The sequence below is a fragment of the Chroicocephalus ridibundus genome, chromosome 4, assembly GCF_963924245.1.
Source record: "Chroicocephalus ridibundus chromosome 4, bChrRid1.1, whole genome shotgun sequence".
Lineage (NCBI taxonomy): Eukaryota > Metazoa > Chordata > Aves > Charadriiformes > Laridae > Chroicocephalus > Chroicocephalus ridibundus.
Genome location: NC_086287.1, coordinates 79773545 through 79791625, shown reverse-complemented (window position 1 = coordinate 79791625; position 18081 = coordinate 79773545). Strand labels below are relative to the sequence as shown.

The following is an 18081-nucleotide window of genomic DNA, read 5'->3' as shown; positions in this document are numbered from 1 at the left end:
ATTTTTGGCTTTAATCTAAAATAAGTGTGCGTATTGTTTTTGAAAATTGGGTGAGGTTTTAGTGTGGACTTGTGCCTTGTGCAGTGGCTTTATCTCTTAGGTATTCAGAAGTGTTCCTGGTCGGCATGCTTTCCACAACTGTCAGTTGAAGTCTTGGGTTAAACATAGTGCAATAAGGGAACTATCTTGATCTGAATAATGTTCATGATTGCAAATCACAGTGTTGGGTCAGTATTGAGCCAGGCTGAAAAAATGAAGTTCTGATAGTTTATTTGGTTTTATTTTTGCTTTATTATGTGACACTCATCTTCAATTGGGTGATTCAACTCATGTGCTTGAGGATCTTCTATGTATTTAGGCTTGTTGTTATGTTTTGGACTCAGTGCTTGACTCTCATTCATCCATGGGGATTTCTCCTTGTAGCGGTCATACTTGGCAGGTATGGGAGCACAGGAGGAAATTTTCATGTTGATTTTTGCCTTGAAGAGATAGTTCGTTATTTGAGGTAAGCAGCTTCTTCACATGTACCTCTGCTTCCACCATCAGGTGAAGCGAAGTTTGTCTCATCGAGCTGTTTCCTCTTACGGGATAGTTTTTGAGATTAGGCAGAAAGGACAGCGCTGTCTTGCTTTTGTTGTAATTACGTTGTACATCAGCTGCAACCGTTTTCTTAGCTAAAATCTATCTAAATTTGAATTCTTCTGAAGCTGCCCTTGCTACAACTTGGCCAACTTTGACAGGGCACATACAGGTGGTAAAAGGTAATAAAGGTAATGTTTCAATGGCAGTAAGTAGCAGTGTCAGCTCCTGGCATAACAGCACCTTGGAGCAGATGAAGAGAATAACTCTGTGATAGCAAACTTCCTCTCTCCTTTCTTGTATAATGTGGTATTTGCCTGTAGGCATTAAGTCACTGAGCATTATATGCTGGAATAGTTCACTTCAGCCTCTGCTCCTCTGAAGCCTACCTGCTTCAGGCGTGCTGGAACACGCTCTTTCAAGTTCCTGTTGATTCGGCCGTTTGTGGAGCTCGCAGAGATCCTCTTACCTTTCTCTGGTAGCTGGTCTCCACTGCAGCCTCTTCTACTCAGACTTTTGGGACCATAGACACATTTGCTTAATCTTTGAATTATTATTGAAGTTATATTGAGAGTGGTTTCGGTGAGTTGGATGAATCTTGAGCGGGTCTCAGAGCTCAGCACACCCCCTCGCTCTCCATTTGCTGCTTTTGTTGGGACACTGCGCACAAATGTGTTAATGCTCAACTTGTGGGCAGTGTGAGGAGCTGTGCCATGCTGGGGATGTCCCGTCCTAGAGTGGCTTACAGCGTTCACCTGCCTGGTATTAGGGCTGGGTCAATTGTGAGGATTTAACTCAAACCAGTAAAGTCCCACTTTTTCACCGTGTGCTGATTCTTTCGTCCTTATGTCCAAGCAGAACCCAGCAATTGAGGTGGTTGCGTGAAATCATTTATAAGTCCTCTTTCAGCATTTGTTGATGTCTGTGAATTTTAGGATTTTGGACTCATGGAAGGTATTTCAGTGAAGTATTTTCTAGGCTTATATTGGTAGTTTTCAGACAGATGTACTAGCTGAAGCTTTAGTGGAAAGAAGATGATAAAATCCATGATTTGATCTACAGGCTTAGTCAGGACTGGCTTCTACAGGTACTTTGAAGGACGAGACCAGTCACCTACATTGGAGGAGGAAGCATTTCTTCCAGTTCCTGACATCAGAGCTCTTGAGCGTGCATCTCTCTTGCTGGACTAATAGAGGTGACCTCAGGAAGCATTTGTGTGTGACCTGCTTAGGCATTCTCCCTTTCTGACAGTTTCTGTTTGTAGCTTTCTATCTCAGAGTGATAACCAGAGCAAAAGGAGGCTGATGACTCTCCAAAACATTGTGCAGGTTGAGTGCTGCTGCTCCAGGCCCTTGGTTTTTCTGGTGCCCGTGCATCCTGCCTTGCAAGTGGGAGTGTCTGAGCACAAGAGAACAAACCAGAACGTGAACAAATAGTTTCTAATATATTCCTTTAAGGGAACATATTACTGTGTCATGAGTCCCAAAAGGAATATGGCGCTGTTTAGTCTGAACATAGTTCACTGTGCGCACCTATACTGTAAAGATAACAAATAATCAAAGTAAAAAGTTACCTGAGATGCTCCTTGTACTTTGCCATAGTATGTGTTGCTTGTTCCTCCTCCTCCAAATTCCACCCACTTCAGTGGCTTTTGAGCGTTTGGAACCGCGAGGGAGAAGTGCTTCTGGGATTTGAATTTTGCCTGTGTATGACAGCAGCACCTCTAAACTTGTATCGGTACTGGAGCAGAGTGTCACCAAAGTGCAGAAACAACTAATAAACGGGTGGTAAGCTGGTTCGGAACATGTGCCAAACAGATAAGTTGGGGTCACTGTCCATTTTGCTTGAAGAATATAAATTTAACATACAAACTTAAAACCTTGTGGTTTTAATATTAAGTGCTAATTTCAAATCTTTTCATAAGAAGTTTTGCATACTTCTAATATAGGAGATGCGACCAAAGTGACTTGTGGTTCACTTTTTCATTCATTGAATGTTCCAAAATGCTGTGCAAAATTCCCTCCTCTCAAACAAACAAACAAAAAAAAAGCCTCCCCAAACTGTGAATGTTAGAAAATATTGGAAAGCTTTAGGAATCTGCATTGACTTTCCAGGTGGCTTACTGGCACTTCACATTTAGTTTGAGAATGTTCTTATGCTGGAGCTGAAAAGGTATTAACAAACTGCAGCTGTGTCTAGTTACTGGACTTAATATTTTTATATTAAATTATTGTAAGTTTGAGCTAGTGTGTTACTGAAGCAGAGGTATTTGGAGTTTTATTCTGTTCTTGGTTCTTCTGGCCTCCTTAGCAGCTAAACAGCAGGCTTGCTGCACAGATGGATGTGAGGTGGCTTTCTGGAGTTAGCCCAGTGCGTTACTGGTTTGCAGGGACAAGGGTGTAAGCAGTACCAGCTGCAGGTAGGAACTTGGACTTTAAACAGCTTTTTGATGTGGCTTTGAGGTGAACAGTGTAAGCCTGGGGTTATGGTAGTGTCTCCCTTCCTTCTTAGGGACTGGGGTGGGCTAATTTTGGGTGGATGTTTGAAAGTTTAAATCAACTGTGATGGAAGGAAACGGGAGACAATTACATTGCTCTCCTTCCTTTCATTTAACTAATCTTTCAAGTCAAATAATTTATCAAGTCATAAGCAAGAAGACTTATTTGCCAGGCAGAACCTGCTGTGTGTGTGAAAGTAGAGGACGTTTCTCCACTCTTCTGTGTCAGAAACCCCTGTTTTGAGACCTGTGCCAGGTTTGCCTGGCTGCATGTTGGGTGACCCGCCACTCACGCAGCTGTTTACGTGGTGACAAAGGTCTCTGGTGCGAGTTTTTAGCTCCGATCAGTCTCCAGATGGAGATCTTTTTCCGAGCACACAATATCCATCAGAAGCACTCATCGAAAGTCAGCCTGCAGGGAGTGTGTGAGTCTCACCTCTGCCCAGATAGAGTGCGGTGTCATTTATTGGCAGGTCACAGACTGTTTGTTTATGTGATAATGTTTACTACACTGACAGAATAGTAGCAATATGCTAGTGATGTATAAAGAACTCTCCTGGTAGCCTGGCTTTATGAAGACGAACAGAAAGGCGTATTAGCTGACCTGCTGTATCACTCTGTTCTGCTTTGATAGTAACACCACTGGTGATATTTGCAAAACTGATCTAATAAACTTTTTTTTCCTTTTTTTTAACTCCTTCTCCCACCTGTTGTGCTGGTGCAGAAGCGGTCAGACCTACTCGCAAGCATTGCAGGGATTTGCTGTCTGTAGCTTTCGTTACAATCCTAAGACAAACCCAGATGCACCAGTGTTATTGGGAAAGTTCAGCTAATATAAATTGAACTGCTACTGATAGTTACTTTTACTTCTTGTTAAGCTCCTGTTTAAAAAAAGTTGAGTTGAGAGCTTTTTAAGCAAAGGGAATTGTCAGGCTGAGAAATTACTAATTCCCCACTACAGGAAATAGGTACCTTTAACTCCTCTCTGGTTTTATCTGCTTGGAAACTTAACCCAAGTTGTAATTACAGAATGTATGAAGTGCATGCTAACAGTTGCGCTTTAAACTTAAAGGCGCTTAAAAATATATATCTGTATTTTAAATTATGAGGTTGCAAACTGCATAGCTGCTCTGCGTATGTAACTGTTCCAAGAGACTAACACTTTTCTACAAGCGAGCTAAAGGAAAACCTGGTGGTAGTATTTTATAGGAGACGTTGGAATTACTGGTGTGTTTCAAGGTAATTAGATATTACCAGAGTTGAAGCCTTTTTGTCATTATGAAATAAACCAGCTATTTCCCATCTCTGCTCTTCCCACTTTGTTTTTCCTGCACAAAACCTTTCTCTCCTGCTTCCTTGTGTTCTTTTGTTAGCACTTTTTCTTTCAGCTCAGTTGAGGGAGCGGTTTCTCTTAATTATTTTTTTTTTCCCCCCACTCGTCTGTTAGCAAAACACATGCCTGGCTTTGGCAACCTATTGCCTGGGAGAAGAGAAGCAGCAGACTCTCACAGCACTTGCCTACAGAGATGAGGAGGGATGATATGTAGATACTTTCCAGGGAAGAAATAGAAGGTTATTCCCACACAAGTAGTGATTCAGCTAGATTCTTCTAATGTACAGTATGATTAAAAAAAAACCAAAACACCAACAATTGGAAGTAAGGGTGCTTCTCAAAATGGTCTTTCCAGTTGTAATTTGATGGTTTTGCTGGGAATGCTGTAAAAATAGGGAGCAGGACCGAGTATGCATGGGTTTAAAAGCTGGTGGGTCAGTTGCAGAGTTACACTTCAGACTGCTTATTGGTAGGACTAATTCAAGCATCTGATTTATAACTATGGTTCAGTAGGACTTTTTTTCCTCTTAAAAGACAAATTTTTGTACAAAAAATTCTAGTACATCTGAATGTATTATAAGAAGACAAAGCACACGTTGCAATTTATAAACAGACAAAAAATGCTTGCCTCTACCTTGGTAGGAAAAGGACTCTCTTACTTCTTGACTAAAGAATGTGCTTGACTGTTTTAATTAGAAATAACTTGAATGAGTTTAAAGAAGACAGCATTCATCCTGATTGAAGCAAAGGGCCTATAAAATAAATAAAAAACATGACAAGGTGGGGATAACAGTGTAAATAATTGAAAAGAAATGCCCGCATTGCTTCTTTCTCCTGTGTTCTAATACGTCTCCCCTACACTTTGGCCATTTCCATAAGGCAGGGCTGTTTAAGTGCCTTTTATGATGCAGTTAAAGCTGTAAGTTAATGTTAAATCCAGAACATAAAATAAAACCCCCTACATTAATTTGAGGGATTTGGGGGGGATGGGTGTTGATTGGCAGGAAGAAAGAGGGGACTATGCAGTATGCTTTCAAGTATTTGCACAGGATAGAAATCATAGGTCTTGTAATGTAAATTTAGTGGCATCTTTTTTTACTCTACAGCGTTTGAAGAAATGTGCATGATCAGTCCACCATAAATTGTTGAAGTGAACAAACTAACTCCATTCAGAAATGTGTTTTCAAACTCAGTATCAGAGTGATTAATCCTGAAAGACATTAGTCCTGAAAGCAGGATCTGGGTTCCTGAATCACTTGCCTGTTTGTGAAAATTTTGCCCTCCCTCAGTCCTAAAAGGCAATCTGTGAACTAATACGCAGACAACAAATGCTAGTTGGAAACGTCAAGCTGTTCTTGGGCAAATACTGAAAGTTACTCAAATACTGCTTGGTTGCCACAGGTGGTCTTCTGGATGTAGCTAACACTGCCTGAAGGTGTTTCTTCCACTGGCTTCTTCTTGCCCCTTGCCGTCATGGTGGAAGCGACAAGAGGTTCTCCTGGGGCTCTTAGAAGTTGGTGGTGGGATTTAACATGGCTAACTTTGCCATAGATGGATCTGGGGGGTTTATGTAATCCTGTTACGACAGACCTTGTCTCTGAGAAGCCGGGGACTGATAAAAAATGCCTGGGCTATAACAGAAGGGAGCAGAAATAAATGTTATTTGCCTGGCTCTCTGCTAAGTGAAATTCTCCATTTGCATCTTAGGAACCTGTTTATACAGTAGATATCTTGATTTTTAATGTTGTTTAGTAATCATATGGCAGCAGACTACCTGTTTTTTCTGCAAGCCAGTTTTTAGGTAAACTGTGAAGAGATGGTCTGTGAAGCTGTATGTCTGAACTGAACTGAAGGAAAAACGTGTGTGATCAAAAACCCAGCTCCTTAAGCTTCCCTGCTTTTGTCAGGTTACTAATACGAACATCTTTTGAGAAGTTTCATTTTAAAGCTCCCGTAGTGCATATGTGGCTCAAAATATGGTTCATACATGACCTATAATATATTGATACCGTTCAGTAACTAAGCGTATAAAAAGTGATGGTCAGAGTCTCTGAGGCTTTTGAAAATTGTTTTCTTTATTATGCACAATTTTAGTTTCTTATGAAGTCTGATGTATCAGTCACCACAAAACTTAACTGCCTATAAATCGCCTGCAGGTGCAGTTAGGTGGTTTTTCAGTAGCTTGAAACCTAGCAAATATTAAAAGAATTTGTATGCTACAGAGAGCCAGGTGGTAGGGAGAGGGAGGACCTCAGCAGATGCTTCATGTTTACAGTTCTCTTCACTACTCTAATGTTTGGTTTTGCCTGAGTTTGTAGGTGGGAAAATAATTCGTGATCTTCGCAGTGTCTGCTGTTCCTGCTTTTGTTATTCAACACATGTAGATGGTAATAGTAATCTAGAAATTATTTTATTAAGCTCGTGGAAGAAAATGTTAAAAGTGAAAGTTATTTTGGGAAGCTGCTGCATTCCCCATCTTGTGGAGTGTCAAGGTTGCTTTTAAAATAAATATTAAAATAAAAATAAATAAAACAGTGAGGGGGAGAGGGAGGTTTGGAGCGCTCTGTGTCTTCCCTTTATCTTAGTTACAATTTTGTTCAAAACCACTTCAGGACCAAGTAGGTCGCACACAGGAGAGGGAAAAGCTTTGTTCAGTTCATGAAACTTACAAAGGATAAGAATTTCCTGCCATAATTTGTTTTTTTTGTTGTTGTTGTTTGTTTTTCTTTTTTTTACAGTTGCAAACCCAGTACAGTCTTTTTCTTAGTTAAACACTTTGGGAAGCTTCAAACAGAACTTATTCTCTCTCCTCCTGTGCAATGCTAGCTTTCCTCTCGGGAGTGGAGGGATGGATGCAGTTAGGACTCTTTTAAGTATTGATGCTTGCAAGAAGCTAAAATACCTCCTGTTCCTCCTTCGCATTCTTCCCCAAAGACGCCAAAGACGGTTATAAACCTGAGATTCTACAATATTTCTCCTTGTTGCCTTTGATTTTTTCTTTTTTTTTTTTTTTCTCCAGAGGAGACATAAAATGGTAGGGGCGACAACACTGTCCTATAGGAATTATTCATCCAAAGAAAATTCAGATACAAAAGGCTTATTTGGTGCTACAGGGGTACATTGCAGATATCCTATCCAAGTGTGAGTATAAAATCAATAAACTCTTAAATCAGAAGGGGTTCATCTTAAAGCATAGAGTCTGGGAAGGCAAAAGTCATCTGTGTGTTCATTGCTTACTTCTGCTCACTGTCTGCGGAGGTGCTAAATAATTTAGATATTCATCATTCTGAAAACAAAGCTTCCTTCAGAAAATCCTGCCAAAGGTTATATTGTAGTGCGTGAACACTATTTTATTTTTTTTGCATATGGTTATTATACATTGTTTTAAATTATCTTCAGTGACGTTGCAAATGTCATTTTCTATGCAACAGAATATATATGCCCAAGGCAGAGGAAACTCTTTGGGATGGATGAGCAGAATTTTTAACTCGGTCGTTTTTAAGAGTTGGAGCAGAAGCTATGGGTAACACCCTGATGAGAGAAATTAGAACATGCATGCCTGCATAATTTCTCCTGTGAAATGAAGAGTGAAGAAGAGCCAGAGGAGAGTGGAAGTATAACACAATTCCAGAATGACAAAAGCAGAAAATTTTTCAATTAAAACTTAACACTCTGGTTAGCATAATACTGCATGTTGGCATGCAAAGGCAACGCTTAAGTGCTTTCCTGTGGGTAAGGAAACCCGTTCAGAATTACCTGTATCTATCTGGCTGCCCGGGGCAGGCAGGGAAGCTCCAGGGCATGGTCCCGGTCAGGGCAGCTGCTGGTGGGGCTGGGAACTGGTGTTGGGTCAGCTTCCCCCAAGCCATTGAGCTCTGTGGGCACAGGGGGCTGGTCATTTAGTCTATATTGGGGTCCTAGTGCAAAGTGAAACCTATAGTACCTCCACTTAACGTTTCATAAGGCGACGTGCCTCCCAGTATCACTCTCGGTTCCAGTTCTGGATGTAGAGCGATAGCAAGTTGTGCTGGTTGGTGTCTCAGGTAGCTGAAGGGCATAGTCAAGTGTAGGTGCTTGTCCCTCTATCTGCCTGCGTGCCGTGCGTATAAAACACAAACAACATTTTATTTGTACATGATTATTTTTTAATTGATTGTCAGAGGTGTGGTAAGATTCATACTCCAGAATAACAACATCTTCGATATAAGTAAGCTATTTTGAGAACCCTGAGTTGCACACTTAGAGCTCTAAGTTGTGCTATGAAATAAAGCAAGGTGTGATCAAACTACAAAAGAAATGTAATGCGCTGTGTTCCATAGTGCTTGCATCTGCAACAAAGCTGCAGCTTTTCACCTAAACTGCTTGAGTCTAGCAGACTTGTCTTTCTCGTGGTGCTATTCAGTGATGGTACGGCGGGAAGTCCTTCTTGTGATTACAACTTCTGCAGCCATAATTTATCTTTTACTGATGCATCACTATCCCTGTCGGGTAAACATAACAGACTCGACAATCCAATACATTTAGTGGCTTCTCTTCTCTGTAACTCTGTTCAGTCTGTGAAATTCTGATGGAATCAGCTTACTGGGCATGAAAACGGTGTGATGCAGCTCCGCTTTGTTATAAAACATACTCAGAGAAAGTGTAAGAGACTATTTTATTTTTCTTTTCCCCGCATGTTAAGATTTCCTGAAGTATAGGACAAAGACCCACTCATTTACTGCTATTTGCTGTAATAAATACAGTAAACCAATGCTCTTAGGCGTTGCAGAGAACTCTATCCATGCATCCTAAGTGGGTCTCGGGTGTTGATATACTTCAGTATGACTATAAAGCCAAATTAAATAATTTCTCTGTGGTGAAATCAGGTTTATTACAGTGTAATTTCCTTCTAAAAACAAGTCTCCTTTTAAGGACTTTTATCTAAAATAACTAATGAATGTAATGGCATTAAATAATAAAATACTGTTATGATGCCAAAAATAACTTCTTGGTCTCTTTGATCTTCATTTCGGCTAAAGATACAAAATTCCACTAGAGGCTCTTGTTAAACAGATTCCATTAATCCAAACAAATTGTTTTGAAAAACAGCGACTATAATAGATGTTGATTAAGACAGTGAATAACCTTGAATTTTAATTTTCAATACAGCTTGAGTTAACTCCACATTAATTGGAGTCACGCCTCTAAGTCATGTTGTACTGCTCTGAAATCTGCATGTGGCTACTTCTGTTTGTCTTGCCTTTAATTAATCATTCTCTTATTTCTTGGCAGTGGCCATTCTTGGGCAGGGAAATACAGTTCCAGGTGTAGTCCTGAGCCTTTACAGCTTCTGCCTGCCTTCTGCATGCTGGGGCTGTGCAGCCCAGGCGGTCCTGGCAGCACAGAGTGCTGGAGCAGATGGAACGCAGATATCTCTGTAGTATTTCCAACTGGTGTGCTGGTGGGGACTTTTCTATCAGTCTTCAAGCATTCTATTACTGAAAAAGTTCAGATTTTGTTTTTTCTGCATTATTTAGTAACATTCACTGTGTGTGTAATACAAGTTTGTGTGTGTTTGCACGCTGCTTAATTTTCTGTTTTGCCACAGAGCTTTATTATGACTACCTAGGAATAAGACGGATCCCATTTAAAGAGATGCAGACATATGTTATTTATGTTTAGAAAAAGAAATACACCTGGTTCTGACAACACATCGTTACTTTATGTGCTTCTGAAGAATGCACCAATTGATATAATTATCTCGATTAGGAGTGTTAGTGGAGTTAGTAGAGTTAATAAAGAGAAGTGCCCTGAGAACTGCCCTATCTGTGTAGGTTGGCCCTTTGCGCACTTTGGGGACCTCATTTCTGATTGCCTTGTTCTTTCTAAGTTCCCTTATGGGGCAGGGGAACAATTAACTCCCATAAAGCGGAAGCCCAGGAGCAGCTGGACCCACTAATGACAGGCAGTATGGATTTGTGCTGTGCCATACATGAATTTCTCCCCCGGGATAGTCCCTCCGTATTATCCCAGCACATCTTGTGCCATTAAGTGCCCTCAGACAACGTGGTGCCACTCCTCATGGCGCGCAGTGCACGTGTGCTCTCGATCTTACGTTACTAAAACATTGCCCTGGGGCAGATCTTGTGCCTTGTGGATGTAACAGGTCTGTTCCGGCTGGTCCGGAGGAGCGGAGGCAGAAAGAGGGCTGTTGCTTGGTCAATTCCCCGCAATGTAGCCTGCAAAGAAAGTGAAGAGTTTTCCAGATGTGGTAGGAAGCCATGGGCTGATTCCCAGGTCTTCCTGTAAGCTGGTTCACCAAATGACGGTTGAAAAATAACTAGAGTTTGATTATCAGGGTTTTGCTTACTTGTTGCTCCTGTTTTTGGATGCTGCCTTAATGGTCAAGCACGTGGAGGCTAAATTAGCAATTCAGTATGTGTCATTGGTGGTGGGAACGGAGAACTTCATTGCCGGAGTGCTCAACTTGTCCAGTTCTTGCAGTGGGAGATCTGAATTCAGTTCTTGCAATGGGAGGATAGCTGTAAGAAGGTTTAAGTGCCAACACCTTGAACAGCAGCAAAGAATAGAAGAACAGGAGATGGCGGAGGAGTCAGTGCCCATGTAAGGCATGGCAGTGGTGGTTTGGAATCTGCACGTTAACCCCGGCTTGTAAACTTCCAAGGAAAAGCAAGAAAGCAGCTGTAGGAGGCAGTAAGAAATTTCCTAGCAATGTCAAAATACGCGCTGAAAACAGCATTTATCAGTATGAATATTGCAGCTGCTTTGTTCAGAACATCCTTGTGGTACCCGAGATGATGCGTGTGAAAAGGGCTTGATGTGAGTGTGGCAGTAAGGGGGAGAGAGAGGAGGGAGATGGCACCTTGCATTTTTGCAGGAGATGTTTTGGGGAGGACTGTGTTATTTTAGGTTTTAGTTTAAGCATTTGTAAGGCTCCTTCTGTAGGTGTCAAAGGAGGAGAAGCTTCTCCAAAGGTTGATTTAGAACAGCTAAATCGGGTATCTGTCTGGATCTCCCTTTGGAGGAACTCCGTCAGAGGAGTTTTTTTCTCTTTGTGTTGGCTATAGAGAGCCTGTGGTGATGGCCACCACAAGTTGCTAGGCTTTTTTGACTATTCCCCTAACTGTGCGGGGGTGAAAAGTAATGTAAATATCTTATTCCTCTGTCTCTGAGAGAGAGAAGTTTGTGTTGTTCATAACGGTGCAGTATTGAAGAACATAATGCAGACGGTTTGAGTTCTATCCCTATCCTGACTCTGTTAAATATATCTTTCAGATATTTTAAACTGTTTTGTGGACACGTGTATACAACCTCCAATTATTAACATTTGATTTATTTAAGTCTGTGTGCAGTGGGGAAGTATTAGATTCCCCGTCTCATCAGCGGGCTTGCTCTTAATAAATTGCCCTCTTCTGATGGTCCCTCGGAGCTTTAAGGAGAGATACCGTTGCACTTGGTAACTAGAAACAATACATTTTTTAAAAATAACTAGCTATTACTGTAATGGTCATTGCAGGAAACAAATGAAATTAATTTAGCTGCTCTGTGCCAGAGTTCATCTGAATTTTGCTGGAGTTAAAGGGCTGTGTCTGTTTTTTTTAAATGCGTTGTTAGTCAAGACGATGATGATGTGTTTATGATATTACAGCAGCATAGAAATTTGTGGCACTGTATGAAGACATTTTTATTTCAGCTCTAATCATAGGCAATCTAAACATAGCTTACTGACTGTGAGCAGCACATGTAATATGGTAAACTGTCAAATATATGGGTTAACTGTCTGTCAATCAGTTACTCTTCTGAGCCGCCGCTGCTGCTGCGCGTGTGCTACTTATTTTCTTGTTATGGGGAGGGAGTGCATATTTAGTTTAGTGTCTTCTCTAAGCAGTAAAAGAAGTGGTTTTTCTAGCTCTCGTACTGGCACAATTACTACCAGCTCTTTCAAAAGCTTGGTACTGAGTACAGGCTGACGCCTGAAGCTCCCAGCCGCTGCCAAGGGGCTGCCTTGGAAGCGCTGGTTGAAAACCTCCTGTTGAAATGTTTGGGAAGTGTGTAGTGGGAGCTTACAGCTGCGTTCGTAGTTGAAGGCTGAGACATTTATGGTTTACACTGGCATTAAAATACAGAGTGTGACTTTCAATGTGAATTGAAGGCGCTTGGATTTAGATTTGCTTCCATGCTAGTAGCAAATGCAGTGCAATATTGACCTATGGCGTAAGAAACTAACATGAAAGCAAATGTTAATCAGTGTTGTGAATCTGATTTTTTTTTTAATTGCATGCTACTCTTAAACTGCCCCTTAACTAAATAGGTAACTAGGAGCTTAAAAACCGTGTTTGATTAGAGTACTTGCTGTTTCATTCTCCAGTGGGTTTTTTCCTGACTTCTTGTTCTTTTTTTTTTTTTTTCTTTCTTTCTTAGTCTTCATGAAGAAATCATTGACTTCTATAAGTATATGTCTCCCAGACCTGAAGAAGAGAGAATGCGGATGGAAGTGGTGAACAGGATAGAAAATGTTATAAAAGAGCTCTGGCCTAATGCAGATGTGAGTAAGACGCTGTTCTATTTGTTAATATAAAAAAGCAACCTTTTGTGCCTCTTTACTTTGTGAAGTATTGAATAATGAAAATACTCTTTATTTTTTCTTATTTAAAAAAACCCAAAAGGATTTCTGGTCAAATGAGAGATGATCTTTATTTCTAGAATAATACATGTCAACATTTCTATCACAAATAGGAACAAAGACAAGTTAGACCTACTGTAGTCAAAGGAAGGGCATAAGGTGTGGCAACATTTAGTCTCATTAATATCTGTTTACTGAGACTAATGGGAACATATCAGGCACGCGTGCATGCTTGTAAAGTATTGTGTTTTAAAAAAAATCTTCTGAAACTCATAGCTTCACTGAAAAAGTCTGTAGCAGGGCTTCTAGTCCAAAGACCTGCGTTCTTGAATAAGTCTATTAAGGTGGAATGCCAGCAATGCCACGTTACATAGACCATGCTATTTTTAATGTGCAGTTAAACTAAATTGACTTATCTTACAAATTCGAAGGAACCAGTTTTTGGTACAGAAGCAAACAAGTCTGTAGATCTGTGTATTGAGTTTGAAGTCTGCAATGCCTCTTTCCACTGACGATGGGTTTTTGCTCGTACTTCATTCAGTAGAAACAAGAGTTCCTATGCAGAGCTATGTTTTTTTTAAGTAAAGGTTGGATTAAAGAGAAGCCAGAGAAGTTGCTTTTACAACTCAGGATGGTTTTATGGGGACACAGTTGGATTTTTAGTGTAATTGAATCTAGTTTAATTGTATCCCTCTACTAACACGGTGTTCATTTCCAGAATGCAGATTTGTAGTTGTAGTCGTCTATCTGTAGGTAACAGTAGCTGAGAATAAGGACTTGTTAGCCAGAATAGCAAACCTAATTCAAACAGCAGAATCTTTCATATAAGGAATGCTCTTTGATCCTGCCAGGGTAAAAGTAGTGTTTTGACGTGAGTGACTTAAACCCACTGTTCGTTTCAGATTTTCTTAACCTATTTTTTGGAATGTGTTTTTAGAAACTGGTAGAATATGACAGAACATGAATTCTGTATAAGCTATATGTATGTGGTGTGTGGGTTTGTACGTAAAATACACTCACATTTTCAAGGTGGTTCACGTTGTTACGGACAATGTATTAGTGAGGTATAATATGGAAGTAGCACGCTCCACTCGGTGACAGCCACCTTGGCACAGTTACGGTGAGTTGGTAGTCAGTGCCACGCACCTCTGGTAATTTTTCTCTTTGAGCAAAACCAATAACCTTTCCAAGGGAACTGTGAGAGACCTCAGCGTCTCACAGGTGTTGCATAGCAGTGAAACGCTGCTGTAGGCTCTCATGAAGAGCAGGAGCAGCGGGCTGCCAGGCAATAGTGCAGGAAGCAGTGCGGGCATGAAGCGGTGCTTACTATCATACACCCTGCCAAAGTCCTGTAGTAGGGAATTTCACCTGAATAACTGATTGCTTCAGCCTAGAGAAGATGATGCTATTTCCTAGACAAGTTTGTGTGCTGCAGACTTAACCAGTGTACTGGGGTGGATGGATTTGTTGCCAGGGGATCTTTCTTTGCTACCGCTAACACTTGGAATGTGGCACAGGGACTTAGTGCTTCCGGAGATACTCTAGACTTGATCTGTAAAAGCTAGGTCTTTTATATTAAAAATAATTTATATATATATTTATATACATCCTCATATATACTTATGTGCATACATATATATTAAAATAATTTTTTAATATATATATATTTATACACACACACATATATGATTTTGAGGCCTTGAGGAAAATAGTCTTTAAGCTACTGAAACTGGTTTTTGGAGCCATAATCTGTTTAGGAAGGGGAAGCAAATGGCAAGCCCTGCCACACAGTGACAGCTGACCCCTGAGTGTGGCTGTAACGGGACTGAGCAGAAGCACACACCATGCAGTTGAAAACTGAAATTCACTTTTCTGTTAGTGCCAGTTAAAACTGCTGTGGCTGGCTGTCTTCACTGTTCTTGAAAATGTGAGACAGCAAGAGCGAGCCAGTTCCTCCTTCTCAAGTTGGTAACTGCTCTTCAAAGCCTAACTCTGCATTTTGTCTGCTGCTGTTACGTCGAGGAAGAATTGTCCTCTTGTACGCCCTTCCATTTTCTGGAGGCTAGAAGGGAACTGAAGAGTGACAGCAGTATGCGAGGTTACAACTTGGAAATTACTGTAATGTTATTTTTCTGGTACTTACTTTACAGATCTGCTTGGGAACTGAACTGTTGAACTCAACTGTGTTCAACTTTGACAGTCTTCTGTTGGAATTTTTCAGTCATTTGAGTTAATCACTAACCTTCTGGAAATCTGTGTTGGTTTAGCTACTTGTAAGATTTAAGTTTTGAGTACATGCTCTGAGAAGGTGGAGTGTTATCTGGTCCAATGTCCTCAGCTGTAGCTGTGGTGTAAAGTGATAAGTTAATGTTTAAGCTGTTCATTTTGAGCCATAGATGCAGCGAATCCAGCTAAAATAAACTTGTAAGCTGAACATACACATTTAGTTTGTAATTTTCACTAAACATGTAGGTAAAACAAGCTCTATAAAAATCAGATACCAAGAAAAGGAAAATCAGGCTTCCTGAATGTAAATATATAGAAAGTGTGTGGAATGTGGCTGTGCACATACTTTTTTTCTTTTTTTTCCTAGTTCCACTTTGGAAAATGCTGAAAAAGCAGATGGAGGGAGGGGTAAAACTAGGTATCCTAAACTGTTACTTTATTTATAGAAGTTAGCAATTGTGTCATTTGCTCTCTTACTCAAGGGAATGTGCTTAGAAGGAAACATTCCTAGTAAGTGAGAACTGTTCTTGGCATCAGCAGGGCTCTGACCATAAGAAAGGCTTTAATTACACTGAAACTGAACAACCCAAAACATTAAACGAAAGCATTTTAAGACAAAGTTTTTTGACAAGTTGAATATGAAAATTTAACTATTGAATAAATAAGTACTTACACAGTGGAATTTAGGATACATTTGTCGTAATGTCCTCAGCTTCATGTCTGAGTATTATGTGGCCTGGTAGATCTGAAAAGAAGCAATGTTGCATGCTTCACACGATTCACTTATGAAAATACTGTGGTTGGGAATGGAAGTAGAAAGATAAATCCTGTTTAGTTTGACATACTTCAGAAAATTCTACTTAATGATGTAGAAGGAAGGGAAATTCAAATTGTCTGTGGATAGATTGTTTTATTTTGGCGGAGGGATTTTGGTAGCAAGGACTTGCCAAGCTTTTGTGGGTTCCCACATTCTGTTGTGCGTAGTGAGGATGTATTTGGACACATATCACCATTAAAGCTCCTTCAGGAACTTCGGAATTTAATATGAACCAGTTCACAGAAATGTAGGATGAATAACATGCAGGAGTAGGAGTTTATTACAAGTACTGTGAATTTTAAGTTATCTTACGAATGCAATACCTATCTCTGTCCGCATAGAATCGAAACATAATTGTCAGAGTTGGCACACCACAAAAACTAATGCTCACGTCTCTCAAGTCATAATAGTGTCCTGTATTTGGGATGCTTTAAATATGTACATGGCTACAGAGCTTCAACTGTTTAAATTCTGATTCGATAAATCAAAGTCTTTTAAAATTTCTGTTCAGATTTCCCCACTCTTCTACTTCCATCTTTCCAGATTTGATGAGAGAGGGATTGAAGTGTGGGTGTGGGTTTCTTTTATAATAATTCCATGTTTCTCATACTCCAAATTATTGTACAATAGCAGATGTTGCCTCATTCCTTTCTGTAAAGGTCATATAAGTTTGTATCAGTAAGTTTATGAATACTTTCAGGGTTGTTTATTCAATAAAGGCTTGCTTTGCTGTTCAGCTGAACACACTATTTTGTTTCATAATGTGAAAGCACATTTAGTTTTTTTGCAAACCCACTAGTGGTTGTTTTATTGTGTGAGTGTTTTTGGTGGCCAAATAAATCCTTGTTTGACTCAACCCAGTTTCATGGAGGATGCTTATATTACTATCCTGGATTAAAAATAGTAATAATAATCACCATTATTACATTCTTAGCTTTGTGATGCTTTTATGCTTTTGTCAAGATCAAATACGATATTGATGCTCGTTCGGTGGCATCTCTGGCAGTCTTCTCTAGTGTGAGAAGCTATGAACTTTCAGCATTAAATTTACTGCCAGCATGTGCTTTTTGTTGGGTGCGAGGGTAAGAAGAGTGAAGTGATGTAAAATAATCAAGAGGAAGCATTCATACTGCTGCTGAGTCTATGAAAGTATGAAGACACTTCCTTGCAAAACGTCATCTCTTTCCTTCTCCCATTTTTCTTATCCAGAAGGGCAAAAACATAAAAAGTGGGTCACTTGACATACAAATAGGTGGCAGTCAGGCTAGTGCATGAGACTCATTAAGGCAGAATGCCCAAGTCTGTAAGGTGGCTCCAGGAAACACATCAGAAGACTGTCTGGTGGAAAATTAGTCCAAATGTGTAGATATTTTTACTTTGAAGTTTCACCAGTCCCCCTTTGAGACTTAGCGCATGAGTCCGACCTCCCTGCGAGGCTTGGCTGAGTTAATGAGAATGTGGTTTCGGACGGCTTACTGTGGAAACCTGATCATTTAAACCTCCAGAGCCAGTAAAAATCCAGCACAATAAACTAAATCTGTGGGACGTGGAACTTTCTGAAACTTTTTGTGTTTGTTGTTTAATCAGAAATAAACAGAGTTGTGCTACTTGCTCTTTAATACAGAAAAATAAATTGGTCATGATTTAATTATTTTTTTTTTAAGTATGCAAAGCAACAGACGTATATTTAAACTTAAGCTTAGAAAATGTGTTTAAAAACTAAAGAGTATACTTTGAGATTAAAATAAATTGAACTGACACTGGGTTTTTTTACCGTTGTGTCATTCTTCAGTGTTTTCAAATCTTGGTTTCTGGGTTTTGCCAGATTTTGGTAATGGTGAAAATTTTTACATTACAAAGAAGGTTTTGTAATAAAAAAAGGTCAAAGTTATTGATGTTTTGTGGGTAATAACAATGAAGATTAGCTGTTTGTTCTACATTGGAGATGTAAGTGCTTTAACAGAAAGGAGTACTTGCGTTAGCAATACCAAAATCTGCCAATGGAG

General features: G+C 40.0%; 1 protein-coding gene across 1 annotated transcript in view; it reads left to right on the top strand.

Annotated features, from left to right (window-relative positions):
* The window catches only part of TENT4B (terminal nucleotidyltransferase 4B), a 45001-nt gene that overhangs the window by 9717 nt on the left and 17203 nt on the right, over positions 1 to 18081 (top strand). Inside the window, exon 2 of the mRNA XM_063334390.1 lies at positions 12831 to 12954. Within this exon, the coding sequence (XP_063190460.1) occupies positions 12831 to 12954 (124 nt within the window). The remainder of the gene's footprint in view (positions 1 to 12830; positions 12955 to 18081) is intronic.